Genomic DNA, 24,325 nt, shown 5'->3' on the forward strand with positions numbered 1-24,325 from the left:
GGCTTCCCTACCTATCCTTTTTTGTTTTTTGAGGGGGGAAAGTAGGGCAATTGGGGTTAAGCAACTTGCCCAAGGTCACAAGGCTAGTAAGTGTTAAGTGTCTGAGGCCAGATTTGAACTCAGGTCCTCATGACTCCAGGGCCAGTGCTCTATTCACTGCACCACCTAGCCACCCCCAAATTAATATTTTCAAAGCACAAATATAATCATGTCACTCCCTTGCTTGAAGATGTCCAGAATCTCCATTTCGCCTCAAGGATAAAAAAGAAACTCCAATATTTGACTTTTTAAAGCCCCTTTCAGTCTGGTTCCAGGTTGTCTTTCCTGGATTATTGCACATTACTTTTTGTCATGAATATTCCAGGCAAATAAGTTTATAAGCTGTTTGTTTCCTTTATAGAACATTTCTTATGTGTCCCCCTTTGCTTAGTCTCTCCTCATATTGGAAGGTAATTTCTTCACTTTCCTCTAGCAGAATGACTTAAAAACTAAAGTCAGGTGTCATCTCCCACAGGAAGCCTATATTGATTTCCTTAGCAGCTAGTATTCCCCCTTTATAGGTATTTTCTATCTTTGGTATCATATCTACTGTGTGTGTGCATAGATAAACATATTTACACACACATATTTATATATACATACATACATCTATCTTCTATTTCTCTATCCATCCATCCATCTATCCATCCACCCATCCATCCATCCATCCCTCTATCATCCATCCATCAAATTTTCCATGTACATGTTGTTTTCCCCCATTAGATTATGAGCTCCTAGAGGCCTGAGGACATTTTTTCTTTCTGTCTTTGGGTCCCCAACATCTTGTACAATTCTTGGTATATGCTTAAAAAATGCTTTTTGAATACATGTGTATTACAGGGCACCCTTTATTCTCTATACATCAAATTATCACTTAAAAAGTGGTGCTCAGAATTGAATACCATTCTCTATAAGTGTTCTTATCATCGCAGAGTTGACTGCTCCACTCCCATTACTGGAGCCTGAAAGTGCATTAGCTTTCCTGGCTATGATATCACAGTACGGATGCACAATGACTTCCCATGAAACTAAGACTCCCTAACCATTTTCAAATCAACTATTTTCATGTCTCTCACATTTTACATGAGCAGATTCAATTTTTTGGAACCCAATCAAATGCTATATATTTGTTTCTATTAAATTTCATCTTTTTAATGTGAGACCATCATTTTACCCAGTGGGTGCATTTATGGATTTCAGTTCTGTCATCTGAAATATCGCCAACCGATAATTTGATGAACATTCCTATATTTATATCCAAGACATTGATAAAAATGCCAAATAGAATAGGGTAGGATATTATTCCATTAGAGACATCCCTCCAGGCAGCCATTAATCCATTGATCAGCAGTCTTTGGTTGTTCATTCAACTACAAATACACCAACCTAACCATGCTGTAATTCCATCTACATTCTTCCATTTTGGAATCATCTTTAATTCCTCCTTATATATCTTCCACCCCATCCCCTTCCTTACCCCCCTGCCCATTTCAATCAGTAACCAAATGCTACCAATATTTCCCACAATTTCTTGCCTCATATTCCTTCCTACTCTCTGTCCATTTACCATTCCACTGTTGGATTTCCCTAAGATAATATTTTTCATCTTGCTAATGATCAAAAACCTGCCAGAAAAACCTGCCATTTGATGATTTTGTTTTTAATTCATTTTCCTTATGGTGCCACTCTCTAGTACACAGATGGGTTGATATGGATCTGTCTTGTTTTGACTATGATGCCAAAAGGCCTTCTTTCAGCCACAATGCATCCCATAAGAGTCATATAATTGAACAAGACATCTATATTAGATTTGAAGGAAAGGAATTCTTCTGACTCATTTAGACGATTAAATTATCTTAAAAGTATCTTGCCACTATAATGTTATGGTTACTTTCTTCACCACAAGTAGTTTTCTATAACTGTTTTAAAGATGGGATCAAATATGTACATATTGTATCCAGACAAGATAACTGTATTGAGACAGCTAGACAGTCTAGCTGGCCTTGGAATCAGAAAGACCTGAGCTCAAGATACTTACTATATGTATGACTCTGGGCAAGTAACATAATATCTTTTCATCTAAGTTTCATTTTTAAATATATGCTACTATGTTGTTTGATGTTACACCAGTTTTGATTGGTGATAGGTCCCTAGACTTGATGATATAAGCCGTAATTTCACATTCCAACATATTAATTATGTGATCTGGAGCAAACAATTTCTCACCTTTGTGCCTCAGTCTCCTTATTGTGAGACCACCTATTGCATAAGGTAATAACCCTATGAAGTTCAAATAAGATAATATTTATGAAGCAGTTAATACTCGACTAAGGTTGTTGTCATCATTGTTGTTTCTCCTTTGTTTTTGAGGAGGGTGATGTCTTGACTTGTCCATGAACTAGATTTAAATGAGACAGGGTTGCACAAAGTTGACAGTGTCGCTCTCTCTTCCAGAGTCATCAAAGTCAAGCGGCAGGACAAAAGTTAGGACAGCGGGCAATGGCCCAGGATGCAGTGTACGACCTTGGTGTCTCCCATGTTGGACAGTGGTCCACAATGCCTACTTCCGCTTCCTTAATGGCTACCCATTCTGCTTGAGGATATCTTTACATGATTGGGGCAACTCATGGACTAAGGCTACTTAGGTAATTAGTGACAGATACAGAACTGACATCCTTGTATTTTGATTTATTTTCATTCTCTTTCCTTCCAAGTTGTGGCCATCCAACTCAGGTTCAATGCACAAAGTGATTAAAAAAACAAAACAAAACTTTTTATCTAGCAAGACAGATATGAGATGTAGGATCATTAAATTTAGAGCTAGAAGAGGACTTAGGGGACATGTCATCAAACTCCATCATTTTACAGATAAAAAACTGGGTCCCAGAGTGGGGAAATGATTTGTTCCATATCAAAAAGCTAATATGTAGGAGAGCTTGTATTTGAAGCCTGCCTTCTATATTATTTTAAATCCAGGGCTTTATCATCAATCAGAGTTGGTGCAATATATTGCCAGTAATCTAATAACATAATTGTATAATATCACTCCACAGCTGTGCAACTGGGCAGGTTAGATATTGACTTCTACATTTAAGAAGCTCAAGCTAGAACCAAAACTCAATATAATGCACCATAAAACAACAGGTAATATTAGACATGTCAGAAGTATGAAAAATCAAATTGTCTGGGAAGAATGTTCTAACTCAGAAAGAGAGTGGGGAAGAGAAAAAAAATAGTAAGGCTTCCACTCAGATGTGAGAATTACAAGCAAGGCCCCTTTAAAGAGGCAGAATTGGAGAGGAAAATTTCTATAAAGTAATGATTCCTAGGAACATTTACTAAGCACAACAAAATTTCATGCCTTGTTTTATTCTTCCTTATTTTTCTCAGAAACTTTGGATGCTCTTTACACTGTACTTTCAATCTGATTTTTACTATTGTCTGCTGAATCCAATGAATTACTCTGGTCTGTAGACCTTGATTATGGTTCCTCTGGCTCCCTTTGTTGTTTTTACTCTAGGTTTTATACTCTGATAACTACTTTTGTCTCTTTCTACTTCTGATAGAATAGGGATTCATCTGCATGTGAAGGGGAAAGAAAGCATACATCCCTTCTGCTATTGTCATATAATCTTCTCATTGACAATTCTGACTAGATCAAAGTGAAAACCACTGTCATACAAAAGCAATCAAGGAAGGCCTTTTGTCAAACAAAGTCAAGTTAAGGTAAAAGTCACAGAAAGTTATCCTTAGCTGGTAATACCTCAGCTTTATGGGGAAAAAAAATAAGACAACCTTGCTAACATCACAGTTCCTTTGGAAACAAAGACTATATTTTGTTTTTTCCTTTTTTTTTTTTTTTAAGCAATTGGGGTTAAGTAACTTGCTCAAGGTTACATGGCCATTTACTTCTGGGTGTGGTGCTGTGTATCTGAGCCCGGATTTGATCCCCAGGTCATCCCGACACTGGAGCTGGTACTCTTACTTGCTGTGCTACCTGGCCACCCCCTGTTTTTTCCTTTTTATTCCTAGTGCCAGGAATATAGTCTTGCTCATAGCAGACACTTAATAAATTCTTATGAATATGAATTAAATTGACTTAACATGAAGGTATTTGAAAAAAAAAAGTTTAGGGCAAGAAAAAGTCTGTATTCTCCCAACCAGGGATTTTTTAAGCATTCCTATGTCATAGGTCCCTTTTCCACAGCCTGTGAAAGCCTATGGACCCCTTCTCAGGATAATATTTTTAAACTAATAAAATAAAATGCACAGGATGACAAAGGAGACCACTTATACTGAAATACAGTTATGACAATGGCCTTACTGGTCCCATGGAAGTCCTAATTTTTTTTACAGATTACATGCCACTATGAGTATGCCATAAACCTGCCATTTATTCTTATTGCAGTTGACTCTTATTGGAATAATCTTCAGTACTCTTAACTCTCAACTTTATTAATAAATCAATTGTCTGCCTCCTTTTAAAAGTCATTTTAACTAAAAATTATCCTATAAGGATATGAAGGACAAACACCTTGACTACAGAAGGTTAGAGTACACTAATCAAGGGCTGTTGACAAGTAAAATTCTTCCATGTATTCTCGATTCTACATCTGAAAATAAATTTAGTAATGATATTAAATGCTATGTATATAAATGTTACATACTAGATTTTAGCCAGCATATAGGAGAAAGAGTAGGGTGCTAACAAGCCTAGATTTTATTTTGAACAGATCAGAGAAGTAATTAAGTTTAAGAAAGGCAACCCCAAACCATAGATCTAAATGTAGCTATTATTGGCCGATCTTCCTATTTATTTTGGCTTTCTGTTAGAAACCTAATGGTTTGCTTATTTGAAAAATAGAAGCAGAAGTTCTTTGTTATATTTAGTCAAAGAAAAACACATTTAAAGGCTAATTTTTGTCTTATGACTACAGTGAAAATAAGCAAACAAAGATATCTTTGTGGGGTTTGAGCACTACCAATGAAGATTCTAAAATACACTATCGAGCATAGCCTTGTCTACAGCAGATATCAAAGGCAAGATTAGCTGTGAAATTGGGGGAAGGGTAGGAAAGTGACAAGACCAGATTTAGTACTGAAGGTCAAGAAGCAAGCAGAAAGTCGGTTTTTACCATGCAGAAAGCAGGTGGGGACAACAGGTTACATACATGTCCAAGGTTGACCATAAAGGAGAATTAGGATTCAAAGGTCACAAAAAGTTGATATTTTGATATTATCAGGACTCTTCCAAAGACCTGAGGAGGTCAGATAGTCTTAAGCTCTTTCAAAAGGTATACTATCTGACTCACATGATGTAATTAATATTTTAAAGAACAACAACAATATTAATAGCTATCATTTGTGTAGCACTTAATATGTACCAGATATTGTGTTGAATGCTTTACGATTATTATCTCACTTGATGCTCACAGGAGGTGGATGCTATTATTTGCAGATGAGGAAACTGAGGCAAGCAGAGGTTAAGTGACTTGCCCAGGGTCACATAGATGCTAAGTTTCAACAGCAAGATATAAGACTGCTCTATTAAGCAAAATTGTAAGGCACAAGGCAAGCCTACTTATCTTCTTCTAGAACTTCAGCTGTTGACAATTCCTCACCGCTGCTAACCTTTCCCAGATTGAAAAGACTGACTTGGTTCTCCTCCTCATTGCTTCCCTCTACATTTGTGATTGAAGGGTGGAGCGATGAACTATAAAACCTCCACTTAATGAGGGACCTTAGCTCAGAATCTCCTCCTTTCTGGTGGCTGCACTAGTCTGGGAAATCTCTGACTTCTCCACCACATCCCTAAGTTAAATACATTCCTCTCCATCCCCCAATTCCTTTCAGCCTCCTTTTATGCATTGTCTTCCCCAATTATATTGCACATTCTTTGAGAACAGGAACTGTCTTTTTAAAATATTTCTTTCTCAAATGCTTAGTACAGTGCCTGGCATATAGTAATAATAATTAATGTTGATTAATTAATATATAAAAATAAATGTTTATTAATGATTCACTACTGAGTTTACATAGTGGTGAATGTAATATTTGTGTGATTACAGTGAAATAAAACATTTGATTTGCAATAACTCAATGAAAATGACCAGTTGAGAGTGCTTATCATTGACAAGGTATTTACACATCAGTTAATTTCACACTGATCTTGTTGAACGAGATTTTTATTTTGCTTGTTCATTGATTGTTCATTCAAATGTATTTAAATATATCTTTTCATATTTTCTTTGGTTTATCATACATTTTGGTTGAGTCTAGAACTGGCTTCCTTAAATCTGATGTTTTCCCTTGCTTAACAAATTAGGATTGATAGAAGGGAAAATGTTGAGCCTGATTCCAACCAAGTCCCATATGTGTAAACATCTGGGACTTCACAGCACATCACATAGAAATGGTAGCATGAATTCCGTTGCAGACTTACCTCTCTGCCAAAGTTTGCTGTTCATTGATTCCAACATTAAAAAGAACTGGGTATACATGTAACAGCTTCCCTTCTTTAATCTCTAGTGGCAGCAGCTCAAACATCCTGGCTGGAAGCTTGACCTCTATTACATAATGTTCACTGGAACAAAACAAACAAACAAAAAAAAAAGGAGGGGAAAGAGTTTCACATCCTGTATATTGCTATGATTCTAGGATAAAGGGCAAGGCATCCCTTTAGGATATAATTTAAAAGTGAGTGGCATAAGGAGGGAACTGATGGTTCCTATAAGTTTTATTCAAGTCTGGTGGGCAAACCATTCATAGAAAAATATGAAAACAAAATTCACTAAATGATCAATGGATCATAGGATGCCTGATTTAGAGATGGAACTGAACTTAGAGGTCATCTCTAATCTCAACCCTTCGTTGTACAAAGGTGGAAACTGAGGGCCAGTGAGGTAAACTGAACTTCCCAAGGTCATGGATGGCAAACCACAGTTTTGTTACCAGAGGGAAAACTAAACCAAGTCAACAATCATATACATATTAATAAGCACCTACTATGTGCTGATCACTGTGCTTATCACTGGGCCAACTCAAAAGTTTTGAGTTGTGTTTTCAAGATTTGTGGAGTAGGGGAGTCTAGTTGTCACCAGCTAAGAAAATGTAGGGAGTTAACCTGTGTTTAGGGTAAACTCCAATGAAAATAGTCTAAGAATATGGTCATCCTGAAGTTCCATCATTACTGAGGGCAACAAAAGTCACAATCTAAGATAAAGAGGCAGCCCCTTGGTTATATCAGCTTTTTTTCTTCTTCTTAGTTTCTCTCACTGTAAGCATGGACATAAAGATACTGTCACCATGCAGCTCTCTGCATGTGACCAGGAATCTGTGCCTGATGGCCATTTTGAACTTCTATGAACTCAGAGATGAGGAACAGTACCATGATTTCTCCTACAGGCACTATTTATCTGTAGTTGTAATCCCTTGTTTCTACCAGCCTTGGTAATAGAAATCTGACTATTTACCTACTTCTTAGGAAGGAACATGGGGAAAATGGTTGGCATTTATGAATAGCATTAAAATGGTTTCAAAATATTTTACATACTAGGTAGATTGATATATATCATTATCCCCATTTTGCAGGTAGGGAAACATACTCAACAAGGTGAAGTGTCAGAGTCAAGGATTAAACCTAAGTCATCGAGATTCTAGATCCAAGACCTCTATCTACTCAGGCCACTCTGCCTCTCATCAATGACTCCTTGTTTTATATAGTGCCCTTCAGATGAAATACATTGTGCTATTTCTCTATGGCTTTACATGAGTGAGTAGGAAAAAAAATACTAGATATCCTTAAACTTCTCCCTACACAAAGGTTTCTTCAGTTTCCCCTGGAAATAGTTACTCTGTGCTGAATATAAAGGTAACATGATTTTTATTTTTACTAATTTCTGCACTTCAGGAGTTGGTATTGACTGGTAGCAATGTGTGAGAAAGACTTATTTCTGGGCTTTCCTCAGTTTTATTAAAGGAAATAGCAATGCTTAAAAATAAAATGTACAATGTTACCTTTGTGAATGAGATTCAGGCTTCCCTTTATCTTTCCCAGTGATCTTTTATTTGGCAGCTGGGTGCCTTTAATTAGACAGCAATTCAGCATCTTGCCTACCCACAGAAACAGACTTTTTTTTAAAAATGAGGGCATGCAGGGGATAATAGTTTCCTTTTATGCTTTGACATGGAATCTTATGTTATCTTGCTCTGGTCAAGAGAAGTGAGACTAGGGCTTCTGAGGATTATTCCTCTCTTCCTTCCAGGCACAATATTTCCAGGGACCTAGGCCTACTTTGAACAATACTTCTTCCAGTGCCTTTACAAAGGTGGAAATGAATAGCCAACAATAGCAGTGGCTGAATTTGGACCTTTCTGATTGAAATGATTTACAAAGCATTGCTTTTCTCCTCTTTAAAGACTACTCTACAATGCCATAATTTTTCTTAATTATTCCTGATATTTTGCCCATCATGCTCTGACCTTCTAAGCTATTTATTTCCAACCTTTCTCGGAAGGCTCACAATTTGTGAGTGAATTGTCAGCAATAATTAAGAAAAATGGAGATACATACCCCTGACAGAGGAAATACATCTTTTTTTTCTAAAATGCTGCTGCTTTTAGCTGAATTTAATTTACAGTAATCTCAAGAATTATGAAGCTATTAAGGAAACTATTCCCGCAAAAAGTGAAAACACTTGGAGGTTTAGTTTGGATCCTAATACATGGAGGAAAAAAAAAGTCACAGTCAAGAAATCCTTTAAAATTCTCCAATATTTCATGGGAGCATTGACATATTCAGCACAGTAGTAGATATACAAATATTTACAGAGTTACAGAATTTCAGAGTCAGAAGAGAGTTCAAGGGTTATCTAATATCCATAAATAAAAAGAATCTCTTCTCTACACCACAAGTAGTCAATTACCATCTTTGAAAAGTATACTTAAAGTGGGAAGGAAACCAATGACCTTAGGCATGGCTCTAATTGTTAGAACCACTGCTGCGCCATGGAAAACGCTTCATCCTGGAAGCTGCCTACACATGGCTTTCTTACTTTGGAAGGACCTTTTGCTCCTTTGACCTCTCCCTCTGATTGGCTGGTTCCTCCCAGAAATCCCATTTTAAGAATGACTCTGAGGGCAGCCATGTTCTCATTGCTATCCAGGGTGCACTCCTGACTAGACTGTCCCATGCCCTCATAGGAGGTACCTTTATCTTTTCTTGCCTAACCTTTTAATTTTCAGCTTCCTTCTGTGTGTTGCCTTCCCTTACTAGACTGTAAACTTCTTGAGGGCAGAGGGCATCTTTCTCACACAGCACCTAGCACACAAAAAAGTGGTTACTGAATGTTTATTGACGATGACATTTTCCATGATATCAGGGCTGAGTATGATTTTTCCTCTGACTTCCAGATGCTCCTGATTTGCCCCTCCAGCATTTGAGCTCTGCTATTATGTTAATTTTATCCATATAACTTACAGTACTTTGTACCAAAATGGAATATAGAAGCCAAAAAAAAAAATCTCTTTCACTTCACCTCTATTGGAGAGGCAGTCTGGTATAATTTATATAGAGATGAATTTGTTGTTGAGAAGACATGAATGCAAGTTCTTCCTGAGATGCTTATCTGTGGAGCATCTTTCAAGTCACCAGCTCTTTGGGCCTCAATTTCCTCATCTATAAAATGAATGGGATTAGGCTTGAAGAACTTAAAGGTTCTTTCCAGCTTTAAATCTATGATACCATCAGCTTTTTTGCAAGAAGGTAATTGAACGGGTCCAGTAGAACTTAATACTTAGGAAATGGTCACCACTTACCGCCTTCCAGTTATAACTGGCAAGAAATCATTGGATTTGGCTTCAGTTATTTTAAATGCTACTTTCTGCAAATCTGAAATGCCAATAGCCATATCCTCAAGCATTCCAATTTCTTCACCTAAATGGGGAAAAAATGTCTCATTACAAACAAGTCATTTGACAAAAAAATGTTACCAGAGATTATCTGTCCATGATAGAATTGGCTCTAAGCACTTGAGTGAATAACACCAAGTACAATGGTTCCATTTGAAAAGTTTTCTCTTGGACCTGATGGTTTTTAGGGCTGAAATAGTATGGTTTTGTCAGACTCCAACAATAAAAGTCATCTTAGAGGGAAGGAAAGTGGCACATACTTCCTTAGAGGCTAGAGGAAATTTTAACTAGGTTAGTAAAAGAAAATGCCTCTTTGATGTTGATAGGGATGATATTTGATTTCCATCAATGCCAACAGTGGCTAGATTAGAAACTTCTGGTACTGGAACCATGCTGTGCCCTAAACTCTGAATGGATGGCAGCCCAGACAATTAAGTATTTGAAATTAAATGGCAATATAACCCTCCTGTATTTAAAGATGACAAGTTCAGGATTCCATATTAAAATCTACTACAATTACCCTTTCAGTACAAACTAGAATAATAAAATCATCTAAGTATGACAGGTTTCATTGTAGCATGGTCCTAGATGGGCAATTCTACTGTAAAAGTCATCTGTTGTCTCTGTAGGACTTGTTAAGCCAAATAAGTAAATTCCTAATGTTTCATGTTGATCTTGAAAGTCTTCTGGGTAAACATTCATGTGTCTAGTGGCATGTTCATTAAGTTTATCAAAGGGAATAATACTTACTGTATGTGCTCAGTAATCCTTCAAACTGTACAACCAAGCCCACCATGTGAAGTTGCTGGAGGAAATCAGGATCATGCAAATTTGAGTGTAATTTCATTATAAATCCACAGACCAATCCTGCAAGCTAAAAACAGGATGGGATAAATATACTTGAATGGGCTTAATTTTTAAGCTTAATTTAGCTTAAAATTTAGCTTAATTTTTAAGTATTTCAAGAGAATTAGGTTTTCATGGGTTTGAGTGAAAATGATTATAAGATTTGTTTTACTTAATGAAATTATTTCTTTGGAATTTATACTACAATTTATATATATATGCATATATATGTATATACACACATATAGATGTATACTTATTAAGATGAATCTTTGTCACATAGATTTTGGACATCAGGAGAACATCCCCATGGGAGATGGTGGACAATGGCAGAACCACTGAAGAAAATGAGGTTATTTGCAGGATCTCTTTTCACTTTGCCTCTTTACTACATTTTTCTGTGTTCTCATCAACTAGAAATATTGTAAGAGGAATTCTCAATCCTCTTTCACCTACCATTGAATAGTAGAAAGCACCCGAGATTCAATGTCAGAGGACTAGAGGCCATTCTCTGCCTCATTTCTTACCTAGCCTTAATCACTGAATGGGCATTGGCTCAGTCAAAATGAGAGCTAGATAAAGACTTTAGTTTAAAAAGGTCAAGGTCTCCCACTGCATCTGGGGCCATCTCCAGTCATTCTGATATATATCTTGCCACTGGACCCAGAAGGCTCTGAGGAGAAAATGAAGCTGGTAACTTGAATCCAATTCACTTCATATCATGCCATTACCTCCCTGATGTCAAGATCATCTTTGAGAACAAAGGACTAACAACAATAATGACTTAGTTTTTATCTACACATACCACCCTTGAGTAAATCACTTCACATAACTGGGCTTCAGTATTCTCATTTGTACAATGAAAGGGGATGACTAGACAATATATCAAGTACCTTCAAGCTTATGATTTATGATCCTCTAGTACCTTCTGGTCAAATCTTAAAACCATTGGGTGAAAGAAAGCATGAAGAATGGTAGATAAATTAAGGGTCCTTTAAAATTTCAATCACTTCTTTCTTCTTCATGAACCTGGAAGCTAATATTAATACTATAAGGAAGTCAAGGGAAGTGTGAAGGAAAGGAAGATTTTTTTCTTCCCATCTAACCTTTTCTACCAACTGATCCTAGTCACCTGTCAGCCCCTAATCTTCAATGGTAAGTTTTCTCAACCTGACAGGTTACCATAATTAGGCCACACCTCCCCTGGTAATCTCTGTGGTGTGTTGTCTATATGTGCATATAAACATAAACAAAATGAGTGGCAGTGTTTCATGGAAAATGGAGTCTCACTCAGTCTAAGTATCTGGGAACCTGAATTAAATCCTGACTCTGACACAAGCCAATTATGTCACCATGGGGCAAACATTTAACTCCTCCAGTGCCTAGAGCAAATCTCAAAGACTTTAAGTTATAAATCAGTTGCCAGTCTGTACCCATGGAAGGAATTTCTTCACTGAGTTCCCTAGAATGATGATTTAACAGGAATGCACATAAAATAAGATATACTAATGATAATTAATATAGAAAGCTTTTTGGGGGGGGGAGAGTAGAGTCAAGATAGCAGAGTAGAAACAGGACTTCTGAAGCGCTCCAGCTCATACCTCCTCCAATTCATGTAAAAAGTGACTCTGAACCAACTTTGGAGCTACAGAATGCACAAAATGACACTGAGAAACTAACCTCCTGGTGAGGACAGCCCAGCAGGCTAGCAGGGAGCAGCCAGCACAGTACTCTGGGAGCTGAGCCCAGCCCTGAAACCTGGAGGTCTTGGCCCCAGGGTGGCCAGACCAGTCACCAGCTGGAGGGACTTCAGATCACCAGCAGCTGTGGCAGTTTCCAGAATTATCAACCCATAGATGCTAAAAACAAAGTGAGATGTCAGTGCAGTGTGGATTTTGGGATCTGGTAGTTTGGGAGAGCGGTCAGCCTTTATCCTCTGGAGGGAGAAGTGGCTGAGGTATCGCAGCTGTGCAACTGCCACCACGTGGCAGCTTCAGCTCTTGGCCTGCAGATTGTAGGGGGACCAATCAACCAGTCTGAGGGGTAATCACTCTTGCTTTAAACTGCTTGGACCTGGATTGCAGTTGAGGGTAGAGATCCTGGGGTGTGCGACCATCTTGCCAGAGCATGTGAAGGCTTCAGAAAGGGCACCCAAATAATACCTTTGCCAGCAGAGAAAACCCCAGCTATTGGGACGAAGCTACCCTGTCTGGTAGCAGAGTCCTACTGTGGCAAAAAGCCCAAAAGTAAAGTAACTGAGTGGCAACATGAACAAAAGAGGTAAGCAAAGCAAACAGAGCAACCTAACTTTACACGCCTATTTTGGGAACAAAAAGGATCAAAGCATGGAACACGAGGAAGACAATGAAATCAGCAGTCCTGCACCACCAAGAAAAATATGAGCTGGTTACAAGCCATAGAGGACCTTAAAAAATTATTGGGACTACTTGAAAGCCATGATCAAAAAAGGAACCTAGAAATCATCCTTCAAGAAATTCTCAAGGAAAACTGCCCTGATGTTTTAGAACCAGGGGGCAAAATAGAGCTTGAAAGAATCCACCGATCACCTCCTGAAAAAGATCCCACAAAGAAAACTCCTAGGAATTCCCAGATCAAGCAGAAAATATACAAGTAACCAGGAAGAGGGGCGGCCAGGTGGCTCAGCGATAAGAGCACCGGCTCCAGTGTCAGGATGACCTGGGGATCAAATCCAGGCTCAGATACTTAGCACCACACCCAGAAATAACTGGCTATGTAACCTTGAGCAAGTTACTTAACCCTGATTGCTTAAAAAAAAAAAAGTAACCAGGAAGAAACAATTTCAATATTGTAGAAACACAATCAGGATAACACAGGATCTGGCAGCTTCTACACTGAGGGCTTGAAGGGCTTGAAATATGATATTCCAGAGATCAAAGGAGCTGGGATTAAAACTAAGAATCACCTACCCAGCAAAACTGAGTATCATGTTTCAGGGGAAAATATGGTCATTCAGTGGAATAGAGGACTTTCAAGCATTCTTGATGAAAAAAACAGAGTTGAATAGAAAATTTGACATTTGGATACAAGAAGCAAGAGAAGCATGAGAAGATAAACAGGGAAAAGAAACCATAAGGAATTTAATAAGTTGAACTATTTACATCCCTACATGGAAAACAATAATTGTAACTTATGAAATTTTTCTCAGTATGAGAATAGTTGAAAGGAATAATAATGTACACACACACAAGCACATATACATACATAAATGTCTATATAGGAGGGTATATGGGCATATGAATACATATGTGAATGTGTATATATATATGTGTGTACAGGTAGACATAGATAGAGGGCACATGACCAATTTAATGGGAAGGGATGATACTTAAAAGGTGAAATTAAGAGGTGAGAGAGGAATATAATGAAAGGAGATGGGGAGAGACAGAATGGAGCAAACTATTTCATATAGAAGAAGGGAAAATAGTCACAATGGAGGGGGAAGAACAGGAAGGCAAAAGGGAATGGGTCAACCTTATTCTCATTGAATTTGGCTCAGGGAGGGAATGAAATACACACTAAATAGGGTATCTCACCCAACAGGAGAGTAGGGGGGATGGTGATTATAGGGGCGATGATGGAAGGGAGGGCAGGCTGGGGGGAGGGAAGTTGGAAGTACCCACTTTTGAAAAGGGACAGGATCAAAGTAGAGAATAGAACAAGTAGGAGGTGGGATAGGAGGTAGAGAAATCTAGTCAGTCTTTTACAATATATTCACTATGGAAATGTTATCCATAGCTATACTTGTACAACCTGTATTGAATTATTTAGCTTCCCTGTAAGGGTGGTTGACAAGGGAGGAAAGGAATGAATCTGGAATTCAAAGTTTTAAAATCAAATGTTTAAAATATATATGTGTGTGTGTGTGTGTGTGTGTGTGTGTATTATTAATATTATATTACATGTAACTGGAAAATAAGATATACAGGCACTGGGGCATAGAGATTCACCATGCCCTACTGGAAAGTTGGAGGGGGTATGGGAGAAGATATGGGAGAGAGCAGATTGGAGGAGGAGATATCCAATGGGATCGCTATTTTGTGAGTCTATAGATCAAACGTATAGGTTTCTCTGCACTGGAGGGGGTGAAAATTGATACCCTTAATGTTTTCCTAAGCCACCTAAGTAATATACTTGATAAGAAGGGGAAAAAAAATAAAAGTGATGAATTTTTGATTAGCAAAAACAAAAAAAAAGAAGAAAGCTTTGTTCTTGCCATATAAACTAAGCTGGTAAACTAGATAGGCAGTATCCAGCCCGCTAGTATATTTTATAAGACTACATTGTGAGGGTACCTCTGCCTTTCACAGAAATAGAGTTCTCTTAGTTGGAAAGTGAAGAGATTTCTCTCGTTTTTCCTCTCCAAATTATGTGCTGGTTATAAAGCAATTTCCATCAACAAATTTGCAATCTAACCATCTGAGGGTAAAAAAAAAGAAGTAGTATCAGTCTGATATGAATTGTAGATAACTTTTCCTGAGGATGCTCTATTCGCTATGGACTAGAAAGAAACTAAGCGATGCAGTTTCTTCTTTCTGGGTCAGAGGTTCTTTAATTAATTAATTTATTTTTTTGGTATCATGGACGTCTTTGGCAAGTTAAATCCCATGGGTAACTTCTCAGACTGAATTTATTTTTATGATTTAAGGAAATCTTACATATTATTATTTTTAAATTTTTATTTATTTTCGATTTTGCATTCTTTTTTTTCCTTCTCCCATCTCCTCTACCTGCTGAAAAGGCAAGAAACATTATACCGATTTTTTATATATGAAGTCTTACAAAATATATTTCTGCATTGTCCGTTCCAAGGGAAAAATAAAATAAGAAAATAAAGGAAAAATAATATGCTTCAATCTACAATCTGAGTCCATTTTCTATCTGTAGGTAGGTAGGATTTTTCATCATGAGTCATTTGGAATTGTGGTGAATCCTTGTATTGATCAGTTTCCCAGTTGATAATCTCTACAATATTGCTATTACTCTATAGATTGTTTTCCTGGTTCTTCTTACTTTGTACCAATTTCTTCCCAGTTTTACTGAAATCACATCTTCACTATTTTTTATAACATAAAAGTATTATTTCATATTCATATATCACAACTTATTCAGCCCTTCCTTAGGTAATGGGTATCTCTTTAGTCTCCAACTCATTGCCACCACAAAAAGAATAGCTAAAAATATTTTTGTACATATAGGTCTTTTTCCTTTTTCTTTACTCTCTTTGAGATACATACTAAAAGGTGCTATTGCTGGGTTAAAGGATATGCAGGGTTCTAGCCCTTTGGGCTTAGTGTCAAATTATTCTCCAGAATGCTCGGACAAATTCACAGGTTCACAAACAGCATCATTTTTGTACCTATTTCTGCACATAACCTCTAGCATTTGTCATATTCCTTTTCTGTCATCTTGGCCAACTTAATGGATGTGAAGTGGTACCTCAGAGTTATTCTAATTTGCATTAATTTTATTATTACTGATTGTAATGCCAAGCAAATGCAACTTCCCAAGGTTCAAAATACCAGCATAGTTGCTCTCCATTTTATTCAGTGACAAATTAAGAACAGAGAAAATCAAAGTATAGCATAATTCAAAATACAGCATTCACCAAGTGTAATTCAATAATTCCCAAGTACTACTCCACCTCTGGACATTATAATTCATTTAGTCAATCCCAAAGACCTTCTTCTAAGTACTACTCCCCACCTAGGCAGGACATTCATTTAGTCAATCACAAAGCACAAAAAAGTCAAAAGTTCCCTACCCTTGGATCACAACTAAATAGGCCATCTATCTCAGAGTTACAACAAGCTTAAGCACAGCATTTAATACCCAAAGAGAGGTCTTTTCTTCATCTTGACTCAAGGCAAGTTCTCAGCAATCTTTGTTCCTGGGGAGACAAAGCTTAGCAAGGCCACAAGATACATTGCTAGTCTCCTCATCAATTCATTCTCTGTCTGCAGAACAGTCCTAGGACCCCTGAAAACATTAGCAAAACCCTCTCCCAGGATTTCTGCAAATATACAACAGGAAAATCCTTCTTTAGGGTTTCTGAAACAACAGCAAGGTTCCAGGACCTCTGCAGCAACAGCATTGACCTTCATCAGTGGGCACAATTCACTCTCTCTCTCTGCAGAACAGTCTCAGGACCCCTGAACCAACAGCAAGATTCTAGGACATATGCAACAACAGCACTGTCCTTCACCAGTAGAGGAATCTTGCAAAATAACATCAAAACAGACAAAGTACCAGCATAATAGCCATGTCTCCTTAGTCCTTGGTAGCTCTGGGTGGCACGTCTCAAAAGTCCTGGGCAGTTCAAACTGGCCCTCAGTAATCCTCTCCCTCTCTCTGCCTCCATGATGCTGCTTCCAAAAAATTCTTCTGCCTCTCTCTCTGCTTGTGTTTTTCTAAATTCACATCACCAGCTCCTCCCAGTTCAGCCCTCTCTTTTCACATCAACAAGTGCATTCCACAAGTGGAATTCACAAGCTCTGGGTTTTAACACAATCAATCCAAAAACCAAGCCAATATAGGGGGATCTTTAAATTCCAATACTATTACATTTCACCCCTCCAGGATCCTGGGCCTTATTATCTCAATCTAAATGGCCATGGATCCTGGAACAAGTAGAGGCACTATGCTTTGTAATCCTTGCCGAATACGCCATAATGTAATGCCAAGCAAAGGCAACTTCCCAAGGTTCAAAATACCAGCATAGCTGCTCTCCATTTTATTCAATGACAAATTAAGAACAGAAAAAATCAAAATATAGCATAATTCAAAATACAGCATTCACAAAGTGTAATTCAATAATTCCCAAGTACTACTCCACCCCTGGACATTATAATTCATTTAATCAATCCCAAAGACCCTCTTCTAAGTACTACTCCAGTGATTTAGACCTTTCTTTTTTAATATGACTACTGGTAACTTTGATTTCTTCTTCAGAAAACTGACTGTTCATATCCTTTGACCACCTATCAAAAATAAAAATATTTTATTTTTATAAGTTTGGCTCAGTTTCTTCTATATTTGAGAAATGAGACTTTTATCAGAAAAGCTCTGGTTTCCTGCTTTTCTTCTAATATTGGCTGCATTACTTTTCTTTGTGAAAAACCTTTTTAATTTTATGTAATCAAAATTATCTGTTTTATTTTCTGTAAGGTCTCTTTATGACTTGTTTGGTCAGGAACTCTTACCCCACCCATAGATGGGCAATTTTTTTTCTCCCTATTTTGCATATATCACTCTTTAAGTCTAAAACTTTGGAGCTGAAGCTCATTTTGAACTTCTTTTAGTACAAAACATGAGGTGTTAGTCTATGCCTAGTTTCTGTTGAACTGCTTTCCATTTCCACCAACTGTTTTTCTCAAAGAATGAGTTCTTGCCCTAATAGCTAAGATCTTTGGATTTATCGAACATGAAGTTACTGTGCTCATTTGCTTCTATATATTGTGAATCTAACCTATTCTATTGCCCAATCACTCTATTTCTCATCTAATATCAATAAGTTTTGATGATTATTATATTTTGTAACACAGTTTGAGATCTGCTAGATTCCCTTCCCTCAGATTTTTAAAAACTGATTTCCTTAACATTCCTGAACTTTTGTTCCCCCAGATGAATTTTGTTACTTTTTTTCTACCTCTATGAAGTAATTCTTTGGTAGTTTGATAGGAACAGCACAGAATAAGTAAATGAATTGAGGCAGTATTGATCATTTTTATTACATTGGCTCAGCCAACCCATGAGCAATTAATATTTCTCCAATTATTTATATTTTATTTGTGTGAAACATTTTGTAATTGTGTTCATATAATTCCTATATGTCTCAGAAGGTAGATTCCGAAGTATTTAATATTGTCTACAGTTATTTTAAGTGGAATTTCTCTTTCTATTTATTCCTGCTAGATTTTGTTGGTAATTTGTCAAAATGCTGAAGATTTATATGATTTTATTTTAGATCCTGCTACTTTGCTAAATTTTGTTAATTGTTTCAGCAAGGGTTTTCTAAATAAACCATCATATCATCTGGAAAGAATGAGAGTTTTGTTTTCTCTTTGCCTATTTTTATTTATTCAATTTCTTTTTTCTTTTCTATAATTGCTATTGCTAGTATTTTGAGTACCATGGTGCTAATGGACATTCTTGCTTTACCCATTATCTTGTTGGAAAGTCTTCTAGTTTATTTATATTACAGATAGTGCTTATTCTTGATTTAGATAAATATTACTCATCATTGTAAGAAATGTTCCATTTTTGTAGGGGTGACCAGGTAGCACAGCGCGTAAGAGCACCAGCTCCAGTGTTGGGATGACCTGGAGATCGAATCCTGGGCTCAGATACTCAGCACCACACCAAGAAATCACTGGCCATGTAACCTTGAGCAAGTTACTTAACCCCGATTGCTTAAAACAAAAAGAAACGTTCCATTTCTTCCTATGCTTCCTATTTTTTCTATTAGAAATGGGCATTGGGGAGGCTAGCCAGTGCAGTGAACAGAGCACTGGCTCTGAAGTAAGGAGGACCTTAGTTCAAATCTGGCCTCAGACACATAACACGTACTAGCTGGTTGACCTTGGGCAAGTCACTTAACCCCAACTGCCCATCAAAAAGCAAAAAAAAAAAAAAGTAAGGTAGGGGCAGCCAAGTGGCGCAGTGAGTAAGAGCGCCAGCCCTGGAGTCAGGAGACCCGGGATCGGTTCTAGCCTCATATGCTTAACACCCACACAAAATAACTGGCCGTGTAACCTTGAGCAAGTTACTTAACCCCAATTGCTAAAAAAAAAAAAAAAAAAGGAATGGAAATTACATTTTGTCAAAATATTTTTCTGTATCTTTTGATATAATCATATTATGTTTTTGCTATTTTTTGTTATTTAGACACTCAACTATATTTGTAGTTTTCCTAATACTGAACCAGCCCTGCCTTCCTGGTATAAATCCAGTCTAGTAATTGTTTATGATATTTTTGACAATTTTCTATAACCTCCTTGGTGGTATTTTTATTTAATTTTTTGCATCAATCTTTTTTTTTAATAAGCAATCAGAGTTAAGTAACTTGCTCAAGGTTACATGGCCAGTTATTTCTGGGTGTGGTGCTAAGTATCTGAGCCCAGGATTCGATCTCCAGGTCATCCTGACACTGGAGCCAGTGCTCTTACTCGCTGTGCTACCTGGCCGCCCCTACATCAATCTTTATTAGGGATACTGGGCTCTAGTTTTTGTTATTGCTCTCCCTGGTTTAGTTATCAAAATCATATTTGTGTCAACAAATATCTGTTCTATGAATTTTTATTTTATTTTTCCCCTTATTTTTATTTTTTTTTCATTTTTCAAATGCTTTATTAACTTCTAATTTACATCATTCATGTCCACCAGATTTTGAGTTACACATTTTCTCCCCATTTTTCCCCTACACACTGCCCCAAAATAGCAGTCCCACAGTGTATCCCCTCCTCCAATCTGCTCTCTCATATATCTTCTCTCATACCCCCTTTGACTTTTCCAGTAGATCATGGTAGATCTCTATGCCCCAGTGCCTGTAAATCTTATTTCCCAATTACATGTAAAATAGTATTATTAATAGTATGTGTATATATATATTTAAACATTTGATTTTAAAACTTTGAATTCCAGATTCATTCCCTTCCTCCCTTGTCACCCGCCCTTACTGGAAAGATAAGCAGTTCAGCACAGGTTGTACATGCATAGCTTACACAAAACATGAACATAGATGATATATTGTAAAAGACTGACTATATTTCCCTCCCTCCTATCCCACCTCCCACTAGTTCTATACTCTACTTTGATCGCTTCCCTTTTCAAAAGTGGGTGATTCTAACTTCTCTCCCCCCCAGCCTACCCTTTCATCCCTTTCCCTATTTAGTGTGTATTTCATTCCCTCCCTGAGCCAAATTCAATGAGAATAAGGTTGACCCATTCCTTTTTTGCCTTCTTGTTTTTCCACTCCATTGTGACTATTTTCCCTTGCTTCTTCTATATGAAATAGTTTGCCCCATTCTGTCTCTCCTCATCTCATTATATTCCTCTCTCACCTCTTAATTTCACCTTTTAAGTATCATCCCTTATTATTAAGTTGGTCCTGTGCCCTCTATCTATGTCTACCTGTAAACATATATACACACATTCACAAATGTATTAATATGCCCATATACCCTCCAATATAGGCACATATATAGATATAGATATAGATAGATAGATTCCCTTCAACTATTTTCATACTGAGAAAAGTTTCATCAGTTACAATTATCATTTTTCCATGTAGGAATGTTAATAGTTCCACTTCAGTAAGTTCCTTATGGTTTCTTTTCCCTGTTTACCTTCTCATGCTTCTCTTGCTTCTTGTATCTGAATGTCAAATTTTCTATTTAACTCTGTTTTTTTCATCAAGAATGCTTGAAAGTCCTCTATTCCACTGAATGACCATATTTTCCCCTGAAACATAATACTCAGTTTTGCTGGGTAGGTGATTTTTGGTTTTAATCCCATCTCCTTTGATCTCTGGAATATCATAATTCAAGCCCTTCAGTCTCTCAGTGTAGAAGCTGCCAGATCCTGGGTTATCCTGATTGTATTTCCACAATTTTCAAATTGTTTCTTCCTGGCTGATTGTAATATTTTCTCCTTTATCTGGGAATTTCAGAACCTGGCTGTAATATTGCTAGGAGTTTTATTTTTGGGATCTTTTTCAGGAGGTGATCAGTAGATTGTTTCAACCTCTATTTTGCCCTCTGGTTCTAAAAAAAATCAGGGCATCCATCAATTTCTTGAAGGATGATTTCTAGGTTCCTTTTTTGATCATGGCTTTCAAGTAGTCCAATAATTTTTAAATTATCTCTCCTGGATCTATTTTCCAGGTCAGTGGTTTTTCCTATGAGATATCTCACATTGTCTTCTATTTTTTTCATCTGCTTGGATCTGTTTAATAGTATCTTGATTTCTCACAAAGTCACTAGCTTCCATTTGCTCCAATCTAATTCTGAAGGTATGATTCTCCTCATTGAGCTTTTGAGATACTTTTTCCATCTGGCAAATTCGGCTTTTTAAGGCATTCTTCTCCTCATTGCCTTTTTGAGCCTCTTTGGCCATTTGAGTTAGTCTGTTTTTTAAGATGTTATTTTCCTTAGTCAGGCTGTTGACTCTCATTTCATAATTTTCTTGCATTGTTCTCATTTTTCTTCCCAATTTTTCCTCCACTTCTCTTATTTACTTCTTAAGGTCCTCTACAGCTTGTAACCAGCTCATATTTTTCTTGGAAGGTTTTGGTGCTGGACTTCTGACTTCATTGTCTTCCTGTTCCATGCTTTGATCCTTTTTGTCCCCAAAATAGGAGTCTAATGTTGGGTTCTTCTGTTTGCCTTGTTTCCTTTGCCTGGGCATGTTGCCACTCAATTACTTGACTTTTGGGCTTTTTGCCACAGTAGGACTCTCTTACTAGATAGCGGAGCTTCCGTCCCAAACACTGGGGTTTTCTCATATGCTGGAGGTGTTTGTTGGGAGCCCTTGCTGAAGCCTCCACAGTCTCTGGAAAGCTGGATACACACCCCAGGACCTCCACCCTAGACCGCAATCCAGATCCAAGCAGGTTAAAGCAAGAGTGATTACCCCTCAGACTGGTCGCTTGGTCCCCCTACACTCTGCAGGCCAGGAGCTGAAGCTGCCATGTGGCAGCCCTCAGTGGCTTCTCACCCTGGGGGCAAAAGCCGAGGCACTCCCAACTACTGGGTTCCAAAGTCTATACTGCACTGACCTCTCACTTTGTCCACTTTTATGTGTTGATAAATCTGGAAAGGACCACAGCTGCTAGTGATCTGGAGTCCCTCCAGAGGCAGCTGGTCAAGCCCCCGCCCCCTCCCCCGGGGCTAAAACCTTTGTGTGGAGCTGGGCTCGGCTCCCAGAGCACTGTGCTGGATGATTCCTGTCGGCTGTCCTCAGTGGGAAGTTAGGCTCTCTGTGTCATTTTGTGGGTTCTGTAGTTCCAAAGTTTGTTTAGAGTCTCCTTTTACATGAATTGGGGAAGGTGGAAGCTGGGAGTAGCCAAAAGGACCTGCTTCTACTCAGCCATCTTCGATAATCTCTTCTATCTCTTTTTTATTGATGTGAACATTTAGAGATATAAAATTTCTCCTAAGTGTTACTTAGAGTATACCCCACAAAGTTTGGTATATTGCCTCATTGTTGCTATTCAGTTATTTCAATTGTGTCTGACTTCTCATGTCCCCATTTGGGGTTTACTAGCACAGATATTGTGGTGGTTGCCATTTCCTTCTCCAACTCATTTTACAGATAAGGAACTGAGGCAAACAATGTTAAGTGACTTACCCAGGGTCACACAACTGGTATGTGTCTGAGGCATGATTTGAATTCAAGATGAGTCTTCCTGACTTCATCCTGGCTCTCTATGTGCCATATCACTGTCCCTATCTCATAATTGTCATTATTTTTAATGAAATTGTTTCTTTGCTTTGTCTAATATCATAATTATTTTCCCTGCTTTTTTTTTACTTTAGCGGAAACATAACATTTTCTATTCTAGCCCCTTATTTTAACTCTTTTTGTGTCTTTCTGTTTCAAGTGTATCTCTTGCAAACAATATGTTGTTGGATTCTGGTTTCTAAGACATTCTGCTGTGCTTCTGTTTTATGGGTGATTTCATCCCATTCACATACACAATTACGATTGCTAACTTTTTATTTCCTCCCATTCTGTTCACTCCTGTGTATCCTTCTCCTTTTTCATCCTGTCCCTTCTCAATATTTTGTTTTGCTTCTGACTACTACCTTCCTTAATCTAACCTTGCTTTTATTACTCTCCTTTTATCTTAGCCCCTTCCCCTCCTACTTCCCTATTAAGATGATCTCTATAACCAACTGTGTGCCTTTGTGTATACCACACACACATAATACATACGTGTGTATGTATGTGTATATGTATGTATCTATGTGTATGTATGTTCTTTCTCCGTGAACCAGTTCCAATGAGAGTGAGGGTCAACTGTTGCCTACTTCCCCATTTCACCCTCCATTGCATAAACTCTTCCTTGTGTGCTTCTTTTATATGAGTTAATTTTCCCTATTCTTCATCTCTTTTCCATCCTCTTTCTCAGTCTTCAATTCTTCTTCTGAGCTTGTATCAATTTAATAGGCTTATATCCATACCCTCAGTCTAAGTAAATTCCTTCCAAGTGCTCTCATGATTAAAAAAAAAATTCTTAGTGGTTACAAGTATCAACTTCCCATACAGAAATGTAAATAGTTTAACTTTGCTAAGTTGCTAAGTCCCTTATTATCTTTCACTCATATTTACCTTTATATGTTTCTCCGATTCTTGGGTTTGAATGTTTAATTTTCTATTTGGACCTTGTCTTTTCATCAGGAATGCTTGAAAGTCCTCTATTTCATTAAATATTTATTTTTCCTCCTGTAACATTATGCTCAGGTTTCCTAGGTAGGTAATGTCATATTCC

General features: G+C 37.5%; 1 protein-coding gene across 5 annotated transcripts in view; it reads right to left on the minus strand.

The window, feature by feature from the left end:
- The window catches only part of INPP4B (inositol polyphosphate-4-phosphatase type II B), a 1,018,353-nt gene that overhangs the window by 107,548 nt on the left and 886,480 nt on the right, over window positions 1-24,325 (minus strand). For all 5 annotated transcript variants that reach the window (XM_069105434.1, XM_069105431.1, XM_069105430.1 and 2 more), the window contains 3 exons: window positions 10,699-10,822; window positions 9,856-9,973; window positions 6,482-6,622 (listed from right to left, as the gene is read on the minus strand). In XM_069105434.1, the coding sequence (XP_068961535.1) occupies window positions 6,482-6,622; window positions 9,856-9,973; window positions 10,699-10,822 (383 nt within the window). The remainder of the gene's footprint in view (window positions 1-6,481; window positions 6,623-9,855; window positions 9,974-10,698; window positions 10,823-24,325) is intronic.

This window comes from Petaurus breviceps, unplaced genomic scaffold (genome assembly GCF_028583685.1).
Source record: "Petaurus breviceps papuanus isolate PSGF00001 unplaced genomic scaffold, PetGlider_PUasm1.0 76, whole genome shotgun sequence".
NCBI lineage: Eukaryota > Metazoa > Chordata > Mammalia > Diprotodontia > Petauridae > Petaurus > Petaurus breviceps.